This window comes from Acromyrmex echinatior, chromosome 1, assembly GCF_024713525.1.
Source record: "Acromyrmex echinatior isolate Ae372 chromosome 1, ASM2471352v2, whole genome shotgun sequence".
Taxonomy (NCBI): domain Eukaryota; kingdom Metazoa; phylum Arthropoda; class Insecta; order Hymenoptera; family Formicidae; genus Acromyrmex; species Acromyrmex echinatior.
Genome location: NC_141852.1, coordinates 13066486 through 13086895, shown reverse-complemented (window position 1 = coordinate 13086895; position 20410 = coordinate 13066486). Strand labels below are relative to the sequence as shown.

At 34.6% G+C, this 20410-nt stretch overlaps 2 protein-coding genes across 8 annotated transcripts in view; one reads left to right on the top strand and one right to left on the bottom strand.

The window, feature by feature from the left end:
* The first annotated feature begins 23 nt into the window (after positions 1-23).
* Positions 24-15428, top strand: LOC105146899 (uncharacterized). Of its 7 annotated transcripts, none has more exons than XR_015547415.1 (7): positions 113-2722; positions 2909-2960; positions 3037-3240; positions 3432-13082; positions 13240-13388; positions 13833-13955; positions 14164-15428. XR_015547415.1 is itself a non-coding variant. In XM_087413438.1 (4 exons), exons 2-4 carry the CDS (start codon positions 978-980, stop codon positions 3238-3240), a joined length of 2001 nt encoding a protein of 666 aa, XP_087269564.1. In that variant the 5' UTR covers positions 24-152; positions 296-977; the 3' UTR covers positions 3241-3470. The 7 variants fall into 7 exon arrangements, 3 of the variants coding, with proteins under 3 accessions (XP_087269564.1, XP_011055832.1, XP_011055831.1); XR_015547414.1 differs by having other exon boundaries at positions 13222-13388; XR_015547416.1 differs by lacking the exon at positions 13240-13388.
* The window catches only part of hyd (E3 ubiquitin-protein ligase hyd), a 22694-nt gene continuing 15694 nt past the window's right edge, over positions 13411-20410 (bottom strand). The window contains exons 28-37 of the mRNA XM_087413420.1: positions 19858-20373; positions 19566-19748; positions 19106-19474; positions 18802-18990; positions 18600-18722; positions 18331-18537; positions 17858-18213; positions 17552-17758; positions 14044-14422; positions 13411-13935 (exon numbers count right to left, since the gene is read on the bottom strand). Of these exons, the coding sequence (XP_087269546.1) occupies positions 13723-13935; positions 14044-14422; positions 17552-17758; positions 17858-18213; positions 18331-18537; positions 18600-18722; positions 18802-18990; positions 19106-19474; positions 19566-19748; positions 19858-20373 (2742 nt within the window). The 3' untranslated portion in view covers positions 13411-13722. The remainder of the gene's footprint in view (positions 13936-14043; positions 14423-17551; positions 17759-17857; positions 18214-18330; positions 18538-18599; positions 18723-18801; positions 18991-19105; positions 19475-19565; positions 19749-19857; positions 20374-20410) is intronic.

Here is a 20410-nt window from a genome sequence, read left to right as displayed (position 1 = left end):
TGGCTTCTCCAGTATAATATCCAAAATGGCGGATACTGCCTTGAAACGAAATGGGAACGCAGTCATTGTCCAACTGCACCACTATGTTGTCCCTTCCACCATGTTACTAACTAGTAACTTTCTATTGAATTATCTTCATTTCGGCGATACGTGTAAGCATATACATGATATATATATTTAATTAATCATTTTGATACTAATGTTATCAATCTAATACATCAATCTTTAAATACATTGTTAAAATTAAGATAATTTAGTAGAAAGTTACTAGTTAATACGCGTACCGATTATTCAGTGTAAAAGGGGTCAGTGTAGAAAAAGGGTATGGACGGTATGGACAATAGGCTTTACGGAGACGGTAAGATTAAGTGAGGCGTGATTGCAACATGGAGGAGCAAGGACAGGGCTTGCGACAAAGAGAGAGAGAGAAAGAGAGAGAGTGTATGTGTGTATGTGCTATGTGCTGTGTGTACGCGCGCGCGTGCGTGTGTGATGTGTAACGTGACGACGGAGCCGTCGTCGTCAGCGGACAAGCAAGCAAGCAGAAGCTAGCAGTTAGCACAGTCTTCCTTGTCTTACTAAACGGACGGACGTCGCTTGAATAAACGTACTTGTTCCTCGTGGGATTAATGCAATGGTCAATTGTCAACATTCATTGGTGCACAAAATATGCCATTGAGTGCTTGTCTCGTATTTTCCGCAGGAGCGAAAACGATCGGTCGCGGTGAAGTCGAATCGGCGAGATAAGGAGGTAGAAACAGAGAAAGAAAGAGTGAGAGAGAGAGAGAAAGAGAGAGAGAGAGAGAGAGAGAGAGAGAGACTGATAGAGTGATAGGAGGAGAGAGGGAGAAAAAAGAGAGAGAGAGAGAGAGAGAAGGAGAGAGAAATATCTGGAAAAGTGCACGACAATGTTGATTCTAACATGCGAGAGGACGGATGCAACAATCGTGTCTCTCGTACGTTAAGTTGTCATAATAATGGCAGACAATGTGCACAGAAAATCGCACAGGCTGTCAGATGGTAGCAGAAAAGTGTCGAATCCCGTGCATCGCACGACCACGGAGACGATACGTCTTGGCGAGATAGACAGGCATCATCAGCCGGTTGTTGTACCGAGCAGCGGTGTGCAGGCCCCGAGTGGCAATCGGAAGAAAACGTCGTCGTTCCAGATAACTAGCGTCACCGTAGGCTGTCGCATGAGCAATGACGCCGGCGAGGATTCCAACGATGACCTGGACGAGTCGCATACCGAGGACAATTCCGTTGAACACTCACGCATCACCGATCTCGACATCGAGACACCAAGCTACTCCGAGGATACCTTCTCCAAAGAGGATGTGTTCTTCAACACGAGCAATGCCGCTCTCAGCACAGCCCCGGTGATCCCTACCAGCTCGCAGTACGGCCTGGCCATCGTGCCGTCTGAGGGCGGCAATATTAGTAATTCAGTTAATGATAGCAATATTAATACCCTGGACATTACGTCTGTCACTGACAAGCAGGACGCGGATCTGCGCGAGGTTCACTCGCATGGTAGAAATGAGAGGTTCAAAGTAGTGAAGATTGAGAGCACGGAACCCTTCAAAAGAGGACGATGGACCTGTATGGATTACCTCGACCATACATCCGTTAATCAACCGATGGCCATCGGCACACCAAAAGTATCTGATCCAAACGAGGTGTGCATATCGTATGGCGTGACCGACAGTGGGATTGTTATACCAGAGACTGCGAAGCAATCTGTAGTGACAGTGACTGATGATAAAGGGATTAATATTGATGCTAATGGACCAGATACAGTGCATTCGTCGATCGCTGTGTCAAATAATCCCACGCAATCGGCATCGAGTACGAGCTATGCGGTGAATAATTCAATATCTCCCAATGTACAGCATAATCCTACACAGACCCAGGCTAAAGCGCAGCAGCAAATTCCGCAATATTTTCAATCTCAGACTCAGCCAATAGCTACACAGCAGCAGCAACAGCAGCAGCAGCAGCAACAACAGCAACATCAGCAGAGCACCCAAGGCTCTACGTTACCTTCCAATTTGCAGGCTACTCATCCCAACAACTTGGGGCAACCTCCTCAGAGTATGCCTCAAGGATCTATCCCCATTATCACTAGCAATAGCACAGTAACTCCCCAGCCAAGTATACCTCACTCCAAGGAAGAAGCTTATGTAACGGTGAGCACACAGAATCAATCCTTACCAGTCCAGAATGTCTGTCAGTCGACGGTGCAACAAACATCAGTTCCGACCTCTCAGGCTCCAAACATTCTTGTCACGCAGCATCAACAGTCGGAAGCGGCTCCCTGCCAACAACCTTTGGCGACGCAGCAGCCGCAAATGACACAAATCTCCGAGCCAATGACTGCCATACAAGGGATACAAAGTATGCAAAGTATTCACAAGACGGCTGGAGCGCCACAGCAGTCACAAGCGATTGCACCCTCGACGCAGCAGTTGCAGCCACAAACGACTAATGGTAATGCTCCGGTGCAGATCACACAAATGACGGCCGGTTGTCAGAGTGCTGTCGGCGGACTGCAACAGCAGGGAAACATGACGTTTCATCAATCCGACCCGGAACAAGACTCCATCTCCGGTATCGTTGCTAACACTACTACTATTCAGTCGGCCGATGCGACTCTACTCGAATCATTAGCCGAGGTTACGCAGGGCAGCGATGAGCATCGTACTCTCGAAGATAACGAAAGGTAACTAAAGATAGAGATATAATAGTTACAAAGAAATTAATCTATTTAAATAAACGAATAAATCATATTTCATTATAATATATAACAAATCTGTATCACTTTCTACTGCTATTTTCATTATCTAACTTTTTTATTGTATGTTTAATAATTGAATAAGTTTATATGAACATTACATGTACATTGCAGCATGCAGGGAACAAGTGCAGTGGCGATTGATAACAAGATCGAGCAGGCTATGGTAAGAAATTACTATAATAGAAACATTTACTGCTCATTACTTTAATGGATGATAACTGTATTATAATCTTTTCTAGGATTTAGTTAAAAGTCATTTAATGTTCGCGGTACGGGAAGAAGTCGAGGTATTAAAAGAGAAAATAGCTGAGCTTATGGATCGTATCAATCAATTGGAAGCGGAAAATTCAATCTTAAAAGCACACGCAACTCCAGAAACATTGGCGCAATTGAGTCAGTCGGCAGCAAAATTATCCCAAAATAATTCAGGAAATGGTCAATAGGTAACCATTGTACATAAGTTTCTATCGATACTTTGTCAAGTAAATAATGGATATTATAATTATTGTATATAACTTTACGATTTTTAGAAATTTATAAATAATGAGATTTATTATATATAAAAATATATATTAGCATTAGACACATTTTTTTAAGTAAACTAAAGATAATGGATTATTTTTTACTATTTCAGTTTACCGTTTAGGAAATATATTTAAAATCGTAAATTGAAGCTTTCCCTCTTTTTCAAAAAATGACAAATCATTTTGAAGACATGTTTGTTGTTATTCTAGATAGAGAGTAACACATATGAAAATATACGAGTGCATGCCGAGACTAAGCAGCGCTAATGTGATAGAATTGACATTATTTTACATTAGAAAAGTAATTTTTAATATTAACAAATAATTAAAGAGAAATAACAATACAACAGAATAGGCAATTTAACATTCCTAAATTATTTTGTCCATTGTTTTTAGTATTTAGGTAATTTAAACGATAGATTTGATCAAATATATTTGGCAACATAAACGAAAATTAATGTTTATCGACATTTAGTGCCAAGCATTGCTCAAATTATCGACATTTTAATTTTTAATCATTTTTCAGCCTCTTTCTGAAATAGATATTAATGATAAATTTTGTCAATATTCATCATTTTTTAGTATCAAATCTCATTTTATAATCTGATGTATATGTAAACTGATTTTTAAAATTAGATATGTACGTACATATATGTATATAGGTACACTGTGTCCAGTAATGACCGGATCACTTCTCGTGAGCAGGTAGAACGAACTAAATTTAGTCGAAAAGTTCTAGAGATATTAATTTCAAAAGATCGCCACGTATGTGCGTAACCGCCCGGCCGCAGTCTATCGCCAAAAGCATTTGCAAGCATAATATTTTCTTTCACCGCTTGTGCGTTGCCAATACCGCTTATAGCAAATAACTTCCTGCGCGCTTAGCAATCTACGACAATGGGCTCGTCGCGCGCTTATATTTGGCAGTAGGCTGTGCTATTCGACGATCTTTAGAAATTAATATCTCACCTATTGCACAAATGTTTAAATAATACAAAGCTTTTTGATTAATCCATTTTATCTGCTCATGAGAATTGATACGCTCATTATCGGATACCCTGTGTACACATAATACACACGCGCGCACACACACATACATAAGGTTTGTTCGCATCGCATGCTCTAACATGCTCTAAAATGCTCCTAATAGCATTTACTTACTTAAATGCGCTCGTTGAAGTGAGTAAAAGCTATAGCAAGAGCACATTGGAGCATGCTGGAACATGCGACGTGAACAAGCGTCCCATTTGAATATTATATAGTGTCCCATTTGAAATTTCAAATTATCTCTCAAACTATATGTTATTTCAAAAATTTTGATGTAACTTCTCACACAGCATGTAATATTACATAATATTGCATTAATATTACATAATAATTAATATTGCATAATTATTGCTGCAATATTAAATATCCGCGAAAATCCATCGCAGAAATATTTCTATAATATTGTAGTAATATTCTAATAATATTAATTTCCAAGGGAGTTGTTACTATGTTCGAGGAGTGCGTTATCAACGCTATTATATCGTTCTATTCAGGTTCAATGAACGATAAAGAATGCACAATAGCACTGATATTATCGTATTTCCCGATTATCGCACAGCCCAAGAAAGTATTCCTAACTCAATTTATACACAGAATAATCAAAAACTGTATTGTCAAAAAAGTTCATTTAGCATGTTACGATATATTTATACTGATATAACATATGGTATAAATTTTTGTATTAACAGTATATCGGAAACAGCAGTTTTACATTAATTATTGAATTCTTTTAACTCTTTTTCAAAAATCGTTTCATGTGAAATCATCTGAAAATCATGAAGAAAAATCTTATAATGCTGTACTCTTTATTCTATCCCATCTGTTCTTATTTAAGAGAAACTGCACCTCGTTGCCTTCATCTATCGGTCGTACTACTCGCGATCATACAAGACGTTGTAACATTTGATATTACGATACATTGCAATGCGATATACATTGTAATATCTCAGTAAAATTACTGCAATTTTATATTAGAATATTTTGTAAAATAATATGTCATTAACGTTTTCGTAATATTGCATTAAAAGTTGTAATATTACTGCAATATTGTAATGTCACTACAGTATTATTATAATATTACATGCTGGGCTATGTTCAGATTCTCACCTGAATGCCACTCAGGTATCACTCCATTCTTGTTTATCGAACGTTAAACTAGGATGTCATGACACCCTGGAAACATCTGTACCTCATGGAACTTGTCAGAATTAATTCATTTTGACATGTTTTATGATAGTATCTTGGGTAGGAATTCGAACAAGTTCCTGTGAGTTGTTTTCTTTCAAAGGGGACACTTTGAAGATCACAGATCTTTAAGTGGATGTGCTTCCAAGATCTTAAAGTGATCTTTATTTTTTTAATGGAATTGTATCATTTTTTTTTATATAATATATGATTCCTCTAATTATTTTGCATAAAAAAATATTAAGGTATAAATACCAAAAAGTTAGTACTTTACAAGATATTTTATACTTTATTCTGGCACGTATTGACATAAAATATTAAATATCTCGTAAATTATTAATTAATTTTTTTATAATCGTACCTTAATACTGAAACAACCTGACTTCCGCTACGCGAACTAGCCGATATAACAAGAAAAAAAAATAATATTCGGTTCGGGAGCGAAAGAAAGCGATGAAAAGAGAATTGAAGAAACACTGAATTATGCAAGTAATAAGTCACACATTGATTTGAAATAGACATACGAAGATTAGATAATGCACAAAAAAACGTAAACGAGAAAATAACACAAATATATTATAATTTACAGAATATTCAGTGATTTTACAAAGCTTGTATTCGCGGGGATTTAAACGGCACGCAATTGCCTGTTTTTTTCTACGCTGGAATGTATAGTTCTCGAAAATCATGGTCGAGCTTAGGATTGTACAGCGCTGATTCGTGGAACGTATTTGACAAGTAAGCACGTTGTTTTGTATTCGGACGCAGACGCGTTGCCCTGGTAACGCAAATACCGATCGAGTCTTGGCAAATCGCAGAACGCAGATATCGTGAGTCACGGAAATGAGTGCGATATACATAAATATTAGCGGCTGCCTAGAACGCTTCATCCCTGTCTTATTGCCGGAACCGGTGAAACTGATGGACGACTAATAGCCGAGAACACCGATGAGGCAGAGAACGCTCCACCCCGAGACGATGCACCAGTCTGGGAGTCATGTGATTCGCCGACTGCTGAGAACGCTCAGTGGAGACAGGGAATCCCCCGTGTCAGATCGCTGCAAACACTTAAAGGACGAGACCTTTCGCTGCTGAGCACTCAGCGGGGGCGAAGTATGCGTCATCCCCTTTCTCTTTACTTGAAATTCGTATAGGATCTTGGATCATAGGCTGGAACTTGCTCGCTTAGTGGCTGAGGATTGACGATCCTTGCTCAGGATTATGTGCGGAACCGGTCTTTTTGCCGTGTCGCATATTTTATTATGTGACGTCGGGGTATCTCGATACGGTTTGATTTTTCTCGCCGGTTAACATCCCCCACACATCACGATATCGGTTCTCGCGGAGAAATATCCCGATCGGCGATAGGCACTTGATTTTTCCGGTTGCGTCAACGGCCTACTATTATGATACGATAACATCCGATTAATAAGCGGTCGGAAACGATATACTTTTGAAATGTATCATTACAGTATCTTTCTAAATAGAATAACGAGAATCGATAGGTGTAAAGAAATATATAGTTGCTTTTTTAAAAAATATGTAGTCAAAATGGATAATTTTTTTAAATCAACAACTATACATGTAAATCAACAACTATGTATATTTTTTTTTACACTAATTAATTTATATAATTATTCTGTTCATAAAAATATTACGATATGATTATCAAAAAATTAATAATTTACGAAATATTTAATATTTCATGTTAATAACATATGTGCCAGAATAAAATTATTTCGCAAACTATTGATTTTTTTGGTATCTCTATCTTAATACTTTTACATGAAGAATATTTAAAGGAATCATATTATGTAAAAAAACTACATTTCCATTAAAAAAATGAAGGTCACCTTGAAATTTTAGACACATATTTATCTAGAGAGGATCTAGATAAAATTATTTCGTAATCAAAAGATATACCTTTCGAAACAAAGTAAGTTGAAAATCCACTTGAAACATTTTTTAGAATAACAAATAATTTAAAAAGTAATTGCAAAACTTTAAATGGAATACTATATACAGGATATCCCATTTTAGATAATGCATTAAGATTTCTCGTAAATTATGGTATATATGGAAAAGTTTCAAACAAAAATGTATGATTCGAAGGGGGACATAAAAAGATATCATTAATTTGATCTTGGATGGCGTCAGGTCACTTTGAATTTTTTTAAGTAAAATCTCTGTTTTTCATATTTTCGTAGCTTACCTCAACAGATTTTTAAAATATTATAACTTTTCGAGTTATAAGGCTTGAAAATTACTAGCATTAGTAACGGCATTTTTATTGTAAAAATGAAAAGAGGAATGTCCAATGTCTCGATCTTGACAAATGTTAGGTAATAATCTTAAACAAGAGATTTTAACCGTCGATGGAAACATCTTGGGTAATAGGGAGTTTTTGCAATAACGTGAATCCAAATATGGTGAACGCTAAAGTCACGTTATCCTTTTCTTAAGTAATTGTTGTTAAGAAGAAAATAATCCGATCTTAGCGTTCACCGTATTTGGATAAACGATATTGCAAAAACTCCCTAATACTAACGCCAATAGTACTGTAATTTTTAAACCTTATAACTCGAAAAGTTCTTAATGAAAAAGAATTTTATTATAATATTTTGAAAAGAGAGCTCTTAAGATAAGCTACAAAAATGTGTAATGAAAAATGAGGAGTTCCATTTAAAAAATTCAAAATGATCTTGACCTGACTTTAACAACGTCAACGTCAAATCGGTATACATGTAATATCTTCTTATGTACCCTTCCGAATTATAAATTTGTTTCAAAGAATTTTCTATATCTACTATAGTTTTCTTAATGTTTATTTACATTATTAAAAATAGGACATTTTGTACATATAGGGTGTCCGCATAATTTCTTATTGGCAGATAGAACGGACTAAATTAAGTCGAAAAGTCTTGTATCATTTTGGAATTTTCGCAATAATCAACGAGATATTAATTTCTAAAGCTTACTAAATAAGTGCGTAAGTGCCCAGCTGTATCACTAAATGCACGCTCTATCGTACACTGTTAGAAATGTTCTTAAATTTTATTAACTTCTAAGTTACACAATTTGAATTTAATTTCATGACATTACAATTTATAACTAAAAAATATATTTGTGTACATGTACATAAAATTTAAGAACACTTCTAAATGTATTTTTCATGAAAATTTATGAAATTTAATGTATTTTTCATAAAATTTTATTAAAAGTACATTAAATTTCATAAATTTCATTTAAGTAACTACTGTAACTTAATTTTCAGTTAAATCATTCATTACTTTTAATTTTGTTCATAACCATGAACTTCATTTACATGTAAAGGAAGCTGTTTACATTTCTAACAGTGTAGCTACTATGCGCGCGGGAAATTGTTTACTACAAGCGACAGTAGTTACAGTTACAGGCAATGGTACAGGATTTTTCTATCTAATCTGTTTAGTCTGTTCTACATGCTGTCTCACGAGAGAAATTATGTGACCATCACCGACCACCCTGTATATGTACATATATACATACTATCAAAAACAAATCGAAACTCTGATTTTATATCGAAACTGATCAAAATCGAAACCGAAATTTCGATCAAACACTTCTTGAGTAGCCAAGAATAGGAAGTTGTCTTGCTAAGGGATTACAGTTCAAAAATTGAATTATGCGTATTCCGAGAACTAAATCAGCAGCGAATTTTCCATCGTGAAATGATTTATTTATCTATTTGAGGCATAATTTTTTTCTTGCGTGTCGTAGTGTGATTTATTTACTAAGGGATTGCAACTCAAACATCGAGCGTTTCCTATTGTTAATTTTAAGATGTGGAGGGATTTAGTGGACGTCCCTTTAAATCGAAATTCTTGCTAATCGAGACGTGCTAAAAAATTTTTCCTTGAGGGTTTTTAAAGCTTATAAACAGTAATTTTGAGCAGTTACTCCTTTTTTTTATTTTCACATGGTGAGATGTTCCAATTGGACAGAGGTTCAAATAAGCGAATAAAATAACTTTAAGATATTTTTCGAAATTCTTCACGAAATATCTTAAAAATGTTTTTTAAAGGACTTAAAAGTATCTTAAAAGTGTTTTATGCGTCGATTTTAGACATTTTGTTCAGTGGATAACTAAAAACAAATTGCGAAAATTGCAAAAATAATAAAAAAAACTTCAATTAAGTTTAATCCGCTCTATCTACACAAGCGTTTTATCAAAACGTATCAAATGCCTTGTATATATGCATTTATATATACATACATGAAATGTTTCTCTAGCGCTCATTAATCATGTAGCGTACGTTTTATTCCTGATAAAAAAAATGAATCGACAAGTTCTGAAAGTTTTTCTACAATATTCAATGAAGCAGACATTACCGAGTAATGCTAAGAATCATCCATTGCTCTAAAATATATTGGAGCGAGCCTTTCCTATATAAAATTATAAAAGAATATAAAAAATTGCGCGGTTCGACAGAGAAAATAAAGGCAAACAATATTGGTCTGACTCTTTTTCTATTTATGATTGTAAAACAACTAATGACAGTTAATCAGCGAATCCCTAAAAAAGAAAACTATCAACTTTGCATTAGAGATTAGAGTGTCCTTGTTTAGGAATTGAAACATCACCCATTCCTCAATGACTCGCTCCATTATGTTATAGAGCTCACTGGTTCGTGCGGTGGCCTTAATTCAATTAGCATCGTCCTTTAGATGGGTGTACGTCAGTCAGTGAGCTACACAGCACCCATCCGGTAGTATGCGTTCGTGCACACTACTAGATACGTAACTCATTCAGCTCATTGACGTGCACTCCTCTAATGTAGTTCCTGCATATTAGACACGGAAACGCTTGCCGTGCGGCAAAATGTGACGCGGTAAACCAATGAACATGTTAAGAACTGTAAGCTTATTGGCTACCGTGACAAATTTTGTCGCGCGGTAAGCGTTTTTAGATTCAGTATGCAGAAGCCAATAACTTTTCTATTTATAGTTAAAACAATATTAGCCAATCAATAAATCCCTAAAGGCCTGTGCACAACAGAACAAATATTAGGAACAGGAATAAATATTAAGATTTCAACTTATCAGATACCAATTACATCGGAATATACAGTTTCTGGTAGATTAAAATCTTAATACTTATTCCTATTTCTAATATTTTTCCTATTGTACGCAGGGCCTAAGGGTATATATCCACACAAACTCACATAGTCGTATAAATGTATGCATAAAGAAAATTATTCAATTATATTTTACGTGCGACTTTATAAGAAAAATGTGATTGGATAATTTTTTGTATGCATATGGTTATGCAAGTGTGTAGATATACTCTAAGTTTATGCCATATAGCTTCTGCACACTGGATGCGGAAACGCTTGCCGCATAGCAAAATGTGATGCGGTAGCCAATAAGCTTATAAGCTCCTAATATGTTCATTGGTTGGACCGTGTCTCATTTTGTCGCGCGGCAAGCGTTTCCGCATCCAGTGTGCAGAAGCCATATAGCACAAACTTAAGTCGTTGAGCTAATCAGAATACTGCTTTAAGTCTAATAGAAATAACAGTAAACTTATCTATAAAGCAAATTTCAACTGGTTGAAATTTGTCTTACGGATAAGTTTATCTGTGCTATTTCTATTTCCGTCAGATTACGTAGTCTAAAGTAGTATCCTGATTAATTCATCGGCTTAAATTTACGCCTTAAGGTACTGTTACAGAAATTTTATCTGCAGCAGTCTTTCCTAAAAAGGGAACATTCGAAGATGATTGGTTAATTTTTACAGATTGCGGCATACGGTTACGGACAATATAAACGCTCTCTATAATGCTTGTTCTACAATAGGATCGCAAGTTATAAGGCCTATTCTTTTTAGCTGAACTTTTGCACCAGTTCATTTTTCTTTTTTTTCTTTTCTTCTGGAGCTGTAAAAAATTGGGTGTATCTAAAAACACAACTGATAAGCGGTGCTATGCACCTATTGACCAATTACAGTCGATTATTTTTTTCATATTCAACTTGATTGGCCAATTTCTTACGGTTTACAACTTGCGACCCTATTGTAGAACAGATATAAAATCGGTTTAATATTAGTTGCAAGTTTGCTTGCGATAGCCAATATGAAGCGTTGATTTTAAAATGTAAGCTTCAGATTGGCAACAAATTTGCGATCGGCTTGCAACTAATATAGAACCGGCTTAAGGCTGCGTTGCGCAACAGTTTTGTAACCACGAAGTGAAGCCACGCGTACCAATCTCCTGACAGTAAAAAATGATAAAAAGCATGAGAACTGCATTTAATTGAATGTGCATGTACAGCCTATTTTCACTTTTATGTGTCATTTACAACTATTTACTGATTGTCAGGAAAGGAAAGATAGCTTGATCCATTTTTACAAGTGTTTTAAACTGATTTCATCATTTTGTTTTATTCCAAATTCTCTTTATTTACAAATGGCATATAACAAAAATTAACGTGTCATTTCTTATCACGATTCATGATCGCGACTACTCAGGAAATATGGATAGAGAATTTCAAAGGGAGAGAGTGGCAAACTGCATCACCGTCTTTTCTGATTGGACGCGGCATCGAAGTTCCATAAGCATGAAAGAGATTGGAGAAAACTGTCACGGAACTCATCCTGATTGGACGCAGTCATTCACGTGATGCAATGGCTGCGTTCAGCAGAACACAACAATTTTGCAATCGTTTTATGATTCTCTGCTGAGATAGGATCATTCCTCTCTCTTGATTTAAAAGCATAACCCTAATTAGTGCAAAGAAAACTTCCAACAGTTGCAAAATAAATGTTCTTCTGAACGCAGTCAGTTTGTCCACTCTCCCTTTGAGGCTCTCTAAATTTACGGAGTAAAAAGGAGACCAAACTCAAATGGCCAGTCATGAAAAAGTTGGACTCGATTCCTGACTTCAGAAAAGCGTTGTATGGAAGAACAAATTCAAGCGCTTCTGTCGGAGAAAATTGTCAACTTAGAAGATTTGATAAATATTTTTCCACCCATAAATATTTTCCTGTAATTCTGTATATTTGTGTATTTTCATGCATAGAATATATTTGAGAAGAAAAATTGTCGCTCAATTCCCGTTTATTTTTTTTAATTTCAAAGTTTTTTTATGTCGGTAAGTTAAAAAACGATAATTTAATGATAATTTATGACTATGCATGAATGTATGTATTTTTCAATAAATATTGATACATTTACTATTTACTCAAATAAAAAAATTTTATACAAATTGAAATTTTTGTATTAAAAATAAAACGTGTGTGTGTGTGTATGCATACATGTGATTCCGTATGCATACATGTGATACATACTTCCAACTTTTCCCGCAACGGCATTAAAATCGCATCGTCTATATATTTCTATATATTCCTATTTTCCGCAATTTTCCGTGTTTTCTGATGCCATGTTTCATTAAGTTTGATGATCTTTTCATCCCGATTTTTATCCCGATTGACCATATCTCGATTGGACACCGTCAATCACAGCGGTCAATTGCCTAGACCAGTATTCATAGTTAGTTCTTATATTTAAGACCGTTTTAAGTTCTATCTTGAGGTGTCACGAATCACAGGGCTGTATTAGCATCTTAAGACATTACTTAAGATGCTAATACGGTCTTGAAATAAAAATCGACTATGAATATCAATCCTAGAAACTTTCTATTTTCAAGCACTATAAATAGCTCGTATCCAATCGGATGCCACTTTTTAAGAGCATTAAAATTATATATGAAAGAAATGAATCGACTGTCATCAAATCAATTCAAACAGAATATATGTAAAGTAAAAAAAAGATTGTATAAATTAAAATTTAAAATAGGCAAGTAAAATTTCACACTATATGTTTCTAAAAATTTTATTTGTTTACTGAGTGAGTGAATGAATGAATGAGAGAATGAGTGGATGTATAAGAATGAGGCGAGGACGAAATGGAAGGAGGGTAAGTATGACGACACTTTATACGATGTAAAACTTACGAAGAAAAATTTTTTTTAGGAACAAAAAATCATAATCCGTAATTACACCTTTATAAATTTATAAATGTTAAAAATGGTTTCTAGAGGAGAAAAAAAAATAACAACGTACAACTTCGTTTCATATCATCAATAATGTGACTCAAACTTGTATACATACAAGTAGTCACAGAATTGAGTTTATACAAATCCAAAGTTCTTTGATTTAATAGCGAGAAGTAGCTTATGTCGCAAGACATGACGGGAACTGTACAGTGGAACGTATAATCGAGAGATACATGTGTTTGCAGTTGGTAGATGCGCGTCGTCCGCCGGCCGAATTGTCACGGTCGGCATTGGTTGGAAACCGTCTTCGCTTGCTGGTAGCGCCGGAGAACCAGTCCAGAAATATACCTGCGATAGAGATATATTTTGTAAGTATTAATTCGATAGAATTTGCCAGTTCACAAAAAGTTCACATAATTTTTAATTAAGAGTAAGGAAATTTGTCACAATTCTTACCAAATCTTGCCTTTCTACATGCGACATTTTTTCAACGATGGACCATAACCAACGTTTAAATTTAACTAATCTCTCCGTCGATTCGCCGGACTCATCGTTAAATGATGTATACGATATTAGAACCGATACGTTGATGTCGCCGACTCCGTTCAGAAGAAGTCTCAAATCTTCTGACGTTAAACCATCAAGCGCTCCTTCGGGAAGGACATCAAAAACTCCCTCACGCATAGAATGCAAAGCTTTTTCTTGAACTTTGATCATACGAACTTCTGCATATTTCCGTACATAATCATATACGTTGCTTGCAGTCACTTCCATGTCGCGGCCGTTATGCACAAGTTCAATTGAGCCACCTCCTTCCTCGGGACATAAATCGATACTAAAATGCAGAATAATGTTAGATATTTAAATTGTATATATAGAATTTGGAGAAAATATTAAAATCCTCAAATATATTGAAAATGAAGCATTTTGAAGGAATATGTTTTATATCACAGTTTCTTATAGTAGTAGTACATACAAAATATATATATATATAAGTATACGTATATAACATTTATTTTATAAACAGTGCGGTCTTTTTATAATATCTTTGGCGAATTTTTTTAAACGGAACCATAATTTTCTATAATAATATTTTCTATTCAATTTTCATTTTCGCCTCATTTTATATATACAAATTTTTTAGCACCGCATTTTCTTATGTTGGAAAAATAGTTGCCAATAAGAAAATGCACTACTAACAAATTGATAAAAAATTCTGAAAAATTTCTTGAAGCTCTATGAAAAGGAAAAAAACAATTTTTGTCTCTTGCTGTATTTCTGTAAAGTTGACAGTATTTGCGTAAAAAATTATTGAAAATCAATATTTGATGATTTTAGTAATTGATATTTTGTTAATTATTGCAAAAATTGCAAAATGGTAGAGGACTTTTCGATTCAGTCTAGTCCATTCTATCCCTATGCAAGAGTTTTATCGTTACTTCAAACACCCTGTATAAAAGCATTATAGTTATAAAAATAAGGAATATAAGAATTATTATTATTCTTGTATTTCCTATATTTAAGAAAATTTGTAATTGTATAAGTATGTGACATACAACTCGCATAATGAGCAACTACAGACTTTTAAAAAATGCGATTAGAATTATTTTTATTTACATTACAATCGATTTTGTTTTTTTCACTTTTTTGTATAAAATATTCAGGCGAGAGATATTTATGGCCAAATTGAAGACGAAATTCGTGATTTTATTTCAAGAAAAAGAATAAATGGACGCAGTTTTCTATTTATATTATCTTATTACTATATTTGAAATGTATAGAATTAATTTGTAATGTAAAACTTATTGTGTTATTAAATATAATTTTTTTAACATGCAAAACATGCTCAAAAATTTTGCGTGCCTTGTATTTTACCACAATTCCGTAATTTGTAAGGAAGCAATTTGCAATTTTTTGAATTTTCCTCTTCCTGGATACTTTGTCTTACAAATCAAGTTTAAAGTAGAGCATTATAAAGATTTATTACCAAACGGAAACAACATAACACTCTAATTTTAGTATTATTTATGTTGTTATCATTTTATAATAAATTATTTTAATGACTTATTTTGGATTTAATTTATAGAGCAGAGTATACTGATAAAAACTTCAAGATCAGAAAATAGCAAATTGCTTTCTTAGAAATCATAAAATTATGACAAAACATCGAAAATTTTCGAGCCTGTCTTCAATGACAGAAATTCCTTTTTAATAAATTTTATATTATAAATTAATTTTCTGCATGTCAAATATAATAATAAATAACATCTAAACGCAGAAAAGTGTACCCATTTATTCCTATAATAAATTTTCAAATTTTTCCTCTAATTCGATTACATAAATCTCCTGTTCTCCCTTAGAATAAAATAAATTCACCAAGAAATAAAGATTGTGACGAGATATTTCATATTTTGAAATATGTCTCAAATTAAAATATAAAATATCTCATAAATTTTTTAAAAATAAACGAAGTTATGTGAACCAACGCTAATTGTTAACTGCTAAAGTTTAATAATTTTTGTAGAATATGTATAAAAACGAAATAAACGTTTCAATCTCTCACTAAGTGATTTTGACATTTTCAGTGTTGAAAAATAAGTCATTTGTATTTAGACGTTCGAGAGTTAACGATCATTATTTTTTTACGTATGTAAAGTTCCAGTCATATCACTAATTTGTACAAAATTATGGATTGTTATTTGGTTCTGTTAATTAATTGCAACTTATAGCGTTTTCTCTTGGTTGCATTATCGCTCACTAGTGCAACATTCAGCCAGTGTACCGTGTTTCCTTGGCTGGTGGTAAGCGAACTCATTTAGTGTACCGTGTTTCCGTGGCTACGGTATAGTGCAAATTTTAGTGCACGAAGTGAGATTTAGCTCTCAAAGAGTGTAGAGCCAGTGTGATATTTAAAATTTGAAAATGGAAGTCAAGCGGGAACAACGTAATAATGATGTAATGTACATTAGAGTGATGTGAACCATTAGTATAGTGTAGTGTAGCGCTTACACGTAACTGGCGTGCGGTGCGAGGCTACTCCCAGTGTACCCTAAGAGAAAACGCTATCATTTTAACAATAATAGAATACGTTTGAGGAAATAGATATAATAATTATCACTTTCGGTGATGTAATTGCAATTGACTATCTGCTTATTTAAAAAAAAAAAAAACATATTGAGGACAACTACATTGTCCAATGACTGAACACTTTATAAAACTGCATTGGTTTAATCTGAAGAAAGAATTGCTGTTAATTAGAATACGTGTGTACTTTTTGTTAACAATTTTATATTCTTACTCCCAAATTTATGTTAAATTTGTTTGAATATGCAATGTACCGAATATGATCGAATAATTTAATTGTTCCGTTACGAATCTGATCATTATTTATTTTTCAATACTGAAAATGAGCGTGAAAGGTTGAAATGTTTGTTTCGTTTTTGTATATGTTCCACAAGAATCATTAAATTTCAATAATTAATTTAACAATTAGCATTGGCTCATATAGCCTTCTTTTATTTTTCATTGTTTTATTTGTATTATTGTATTTCATAAATTTTTTTTCAACTTTAACACTTTTATATATTGAATAACGAAAAAAATCGATAAGAAAATTCATTTAACTTTGTTTAAAAAAAAACAGGACTTGCTTTCAGATTCATCAACATTATATAACTTCGTATGTCGTGAAACTTATAAGACAAGTTTGTTCCTATTCTCACAATTTATACATGCACGCACGCACGCACGCAAAATAGGTATACATTACACTTATTTGTGAACATGTATTATATTGGGTCATCTAAAAAGTATCCGCGGTTTTTTGTCACTAGATGTGTGTTGATGGTCATATATCTAATGACAAAGTACCGCGGATACTTTTTAGATGACCCAATATATGTGAATATCTTAAAAAAAATATTTAAAAAGAGACAATAAACACGAAACAAGTGAAAAGTTATACCTGAATGTAAGATCCAATGCGGAAAACAAGCTGTTACTGTCTTTCGTTTCAGCATCGATAACCAATTGTCGCAAGCTTTCGTAAATAACAGAATCGAAAAATGCAAGATCATGGAAACGTATAGGCCTTCCTAGGATATATTTGATTACATGGCGATTCAAAAATAATGGACAAAGCTCATTTTGTAAGAGGCACAGTCCTATAAGTCTGAGAAAAATACAAGTAGATTTTGAGTTTGATTTTTACTAATAAATATACATGTATAGAAGAAAAGAATACACCATCACTGGGACATTTTAAACTCACCTGCCTACGTTCCTGAATGCATTCATCCGTTCATAGCTACCTCTGCCTTGCCTTGGCGTATAAAAGCCACGTTTACCAGGAGAATAAAAGAGCGGAGCATTGTCCTCCGTATCATCCAGAATACTATTTTCCATTTTCTTCTTACTTGCCGCGCATCGTTCGGTTAAGCTGAATACATCGAGATCCAGCATTTCACTAGTCAAATCTTGAGTATGAGTATGAATCAAGTCAAATGCTTCTTCCACTCTCTGTCGGAGAGCTTCTTCCGAAGCCAACAACAGCAATAACTGGGATGACGACAATTCCAACAACATACCAGTTATTTTTTCAGCCAACGCTGGTCGTATAGCGTGCACCTATGGTAAGTAAGCAGTAATTATATATACAATACAAAAGAAACAATGTCAAAATTAATGAATTTACATTTTACTCTTCGCAAAATAAATGTAAATTTGGCAAATGTCATACGAAACCTTGGGATACAATCTCTCGCCAAGTTGTTGCTGATTCGTAGTTAAGTGATCATTATTTGGATGATTTATCGGCAAAGGATGAGTGCTCGACGAGCTACCAGGTGTCGAACTATTATTTCCCTCGATCGTATTCGAAGGATGGAAGGAACGGGCGTCAAAGGATAAAGCGCGACGCGTCTCGCGACATTTTCCGGAAGAGCGCGTATTCTGAAACAATATCCATGTGATGAGAATCAATCAGTGATTAATCTCACATCGACAAAACATACCTGTCGTCTAAGATCACGGTCACGATCTCTGCTTTTCAGCTTCTGCATAACATTGTATTGCGTATATTTCGATTCTATTTGTGCTGCTTCGAGATTCGGGAGTTTTTCATTTGCGAGCAATGCCTGAAAATAAATATAAGTATAATAAAGTTTTCGCAATCAAATCAACCTGATTAATTCTATATTTCGGCTTATTACGAACTTCGGCAATCGCTGTGTAAAAACTTCGGGTAACGCCAGCTCCTTCGCCAGGTTCATCCTTGAAAAAGACTTTAACTCGACTTACTGCCAGAGGAGGAGTATTCGAAGAAGCTCTTCTATTATATATATTGTACTGCGCATTTAATTCTTTCATTGTCTGTACTAGCAACTGTGTTCTATCTCTTTCCACCTATTGGCCAATTACGTAATTATTCATTTTTTGTACTTGAAGCTTATATTTGTGATAATTACAATATTATTCTTTAGATAAGTTATATGTTACTTTTTGTTATATTATACATTACCTTTATAGTAATATCTTTTTGTTGTGAATTTCTAAGTTTTTCCATATCTCTGCGAAATTTAGCCTCCTTCACGGGAAATCCTCCTAATTCAGATACCACGGATCCAGCTTCTAAACCTACGTCTTCCATAAAGACTCGTCCGAACAAGTCTAATGATAATCGCCATCGTCCTAGCAAAATATTATGAGAAATATTCGTTCCAATCGATGATACCGTTCTGGCGGATTCTACTGGACTCGTTTCAACAGTTTCATGAGCGGATATCTCGTGGCTCGTGGCAGCTGGGTCAACTTCCTCGGATACATTTTGGCTTTCGACGGTTGGAACAACTAATATCTCCGGCGCCCCAACTTTATTCGTGTTTGATTCCTTCAGAGAATAAATTGCGGAGCGATAAATATTAAATATTGATATTAATTTGCTCAATATACATAGTATAGTATAGTATCGTGACGCTCACCGACATTGTTCCAGCTCTAACTATAACGCTTCTATTATTTTTGCATATATCTTTGCCTTTGGTGCTAGTTGCTGTATCACTTTGATTATTTGTAGATACTATAATTGGTGCTCTATCAATAATTTGTTCCGTTACGAGAGACGAGTGTCCTTCGTTAGCATGAGTAGATAATTTTAGTTTCTCCTGAAACATAAATTAATAATTCATGTAATTTCTTAACATATCGCTGGTAAAAAATTGCAGCAGCTCATGTAAGAATGCTTTAATATTATTATTAAAAAATATATATTACCGCGTATTTGATGGAACTCGAATTTAGATCTCCTGCAGAAATAGAATTTCTTCTCGAGTCTATGTTAGAATTTGGTCCTTGCACAACTTGACTGAACGTTGGAGTTACCGTGCTATTTTGACTGTCCATACCACGCGCAGAGAGACCTAATCTCGTTGGCAAACCTTCCAAAGGATTCTGACTAGATCCACCTACATTAGAACAAGTTGGTTGTCTCGGAATACCAAATAGATCTTCACGTCTTGAGTGTGGCTGCAATAAATGTGGCTGATCAGCTAACGGCAACGCTTCACTCATTACGGTATCAAACGGATCTAGAGGCGGGCAACCAAGGCATAAGGTAGAATCTGATCTCTGCAGAAAAGGATGTTTTCTTCCTTTAGGAGCCGAATTGCTGTGATTTCCAGAGCCACATATAGGTACTTGAAGTAAATCCGGATAATCTACAGAATCAGTTTCCATGGCAGTTGGTGCTGGCGAATTATATTCCTCACCTTCATCATTGTCGTTCTCATCCTAATAAAATTCAATGGAATTAGAGTACAATTTTCGT

Bases quoted from the DNA above. Each gene is read 5' to 3' on its own strand.
- LOC105146899 (XM_087413438.1), top strand. From the start codon at position 978: ATGGCAGACAATGTGCACAGAAAATCGCACAGGCTGTCAGATGGTAGC. The intron at 2,723-2,908 runs GTAACTAAAGAT...TGTACATTGCAG, and splicing joins ACTCTCGAAGATAACGAAAG to CATGCAGGGAACAAGTGCAG. The intron at 2,961-3,036 runs GTAAGAAATTAC...AATCTTTTCTAG, and splicing joins ACAAGATCGAGCAGGCTATG to GATTTAGTTAAAAGTCATTT.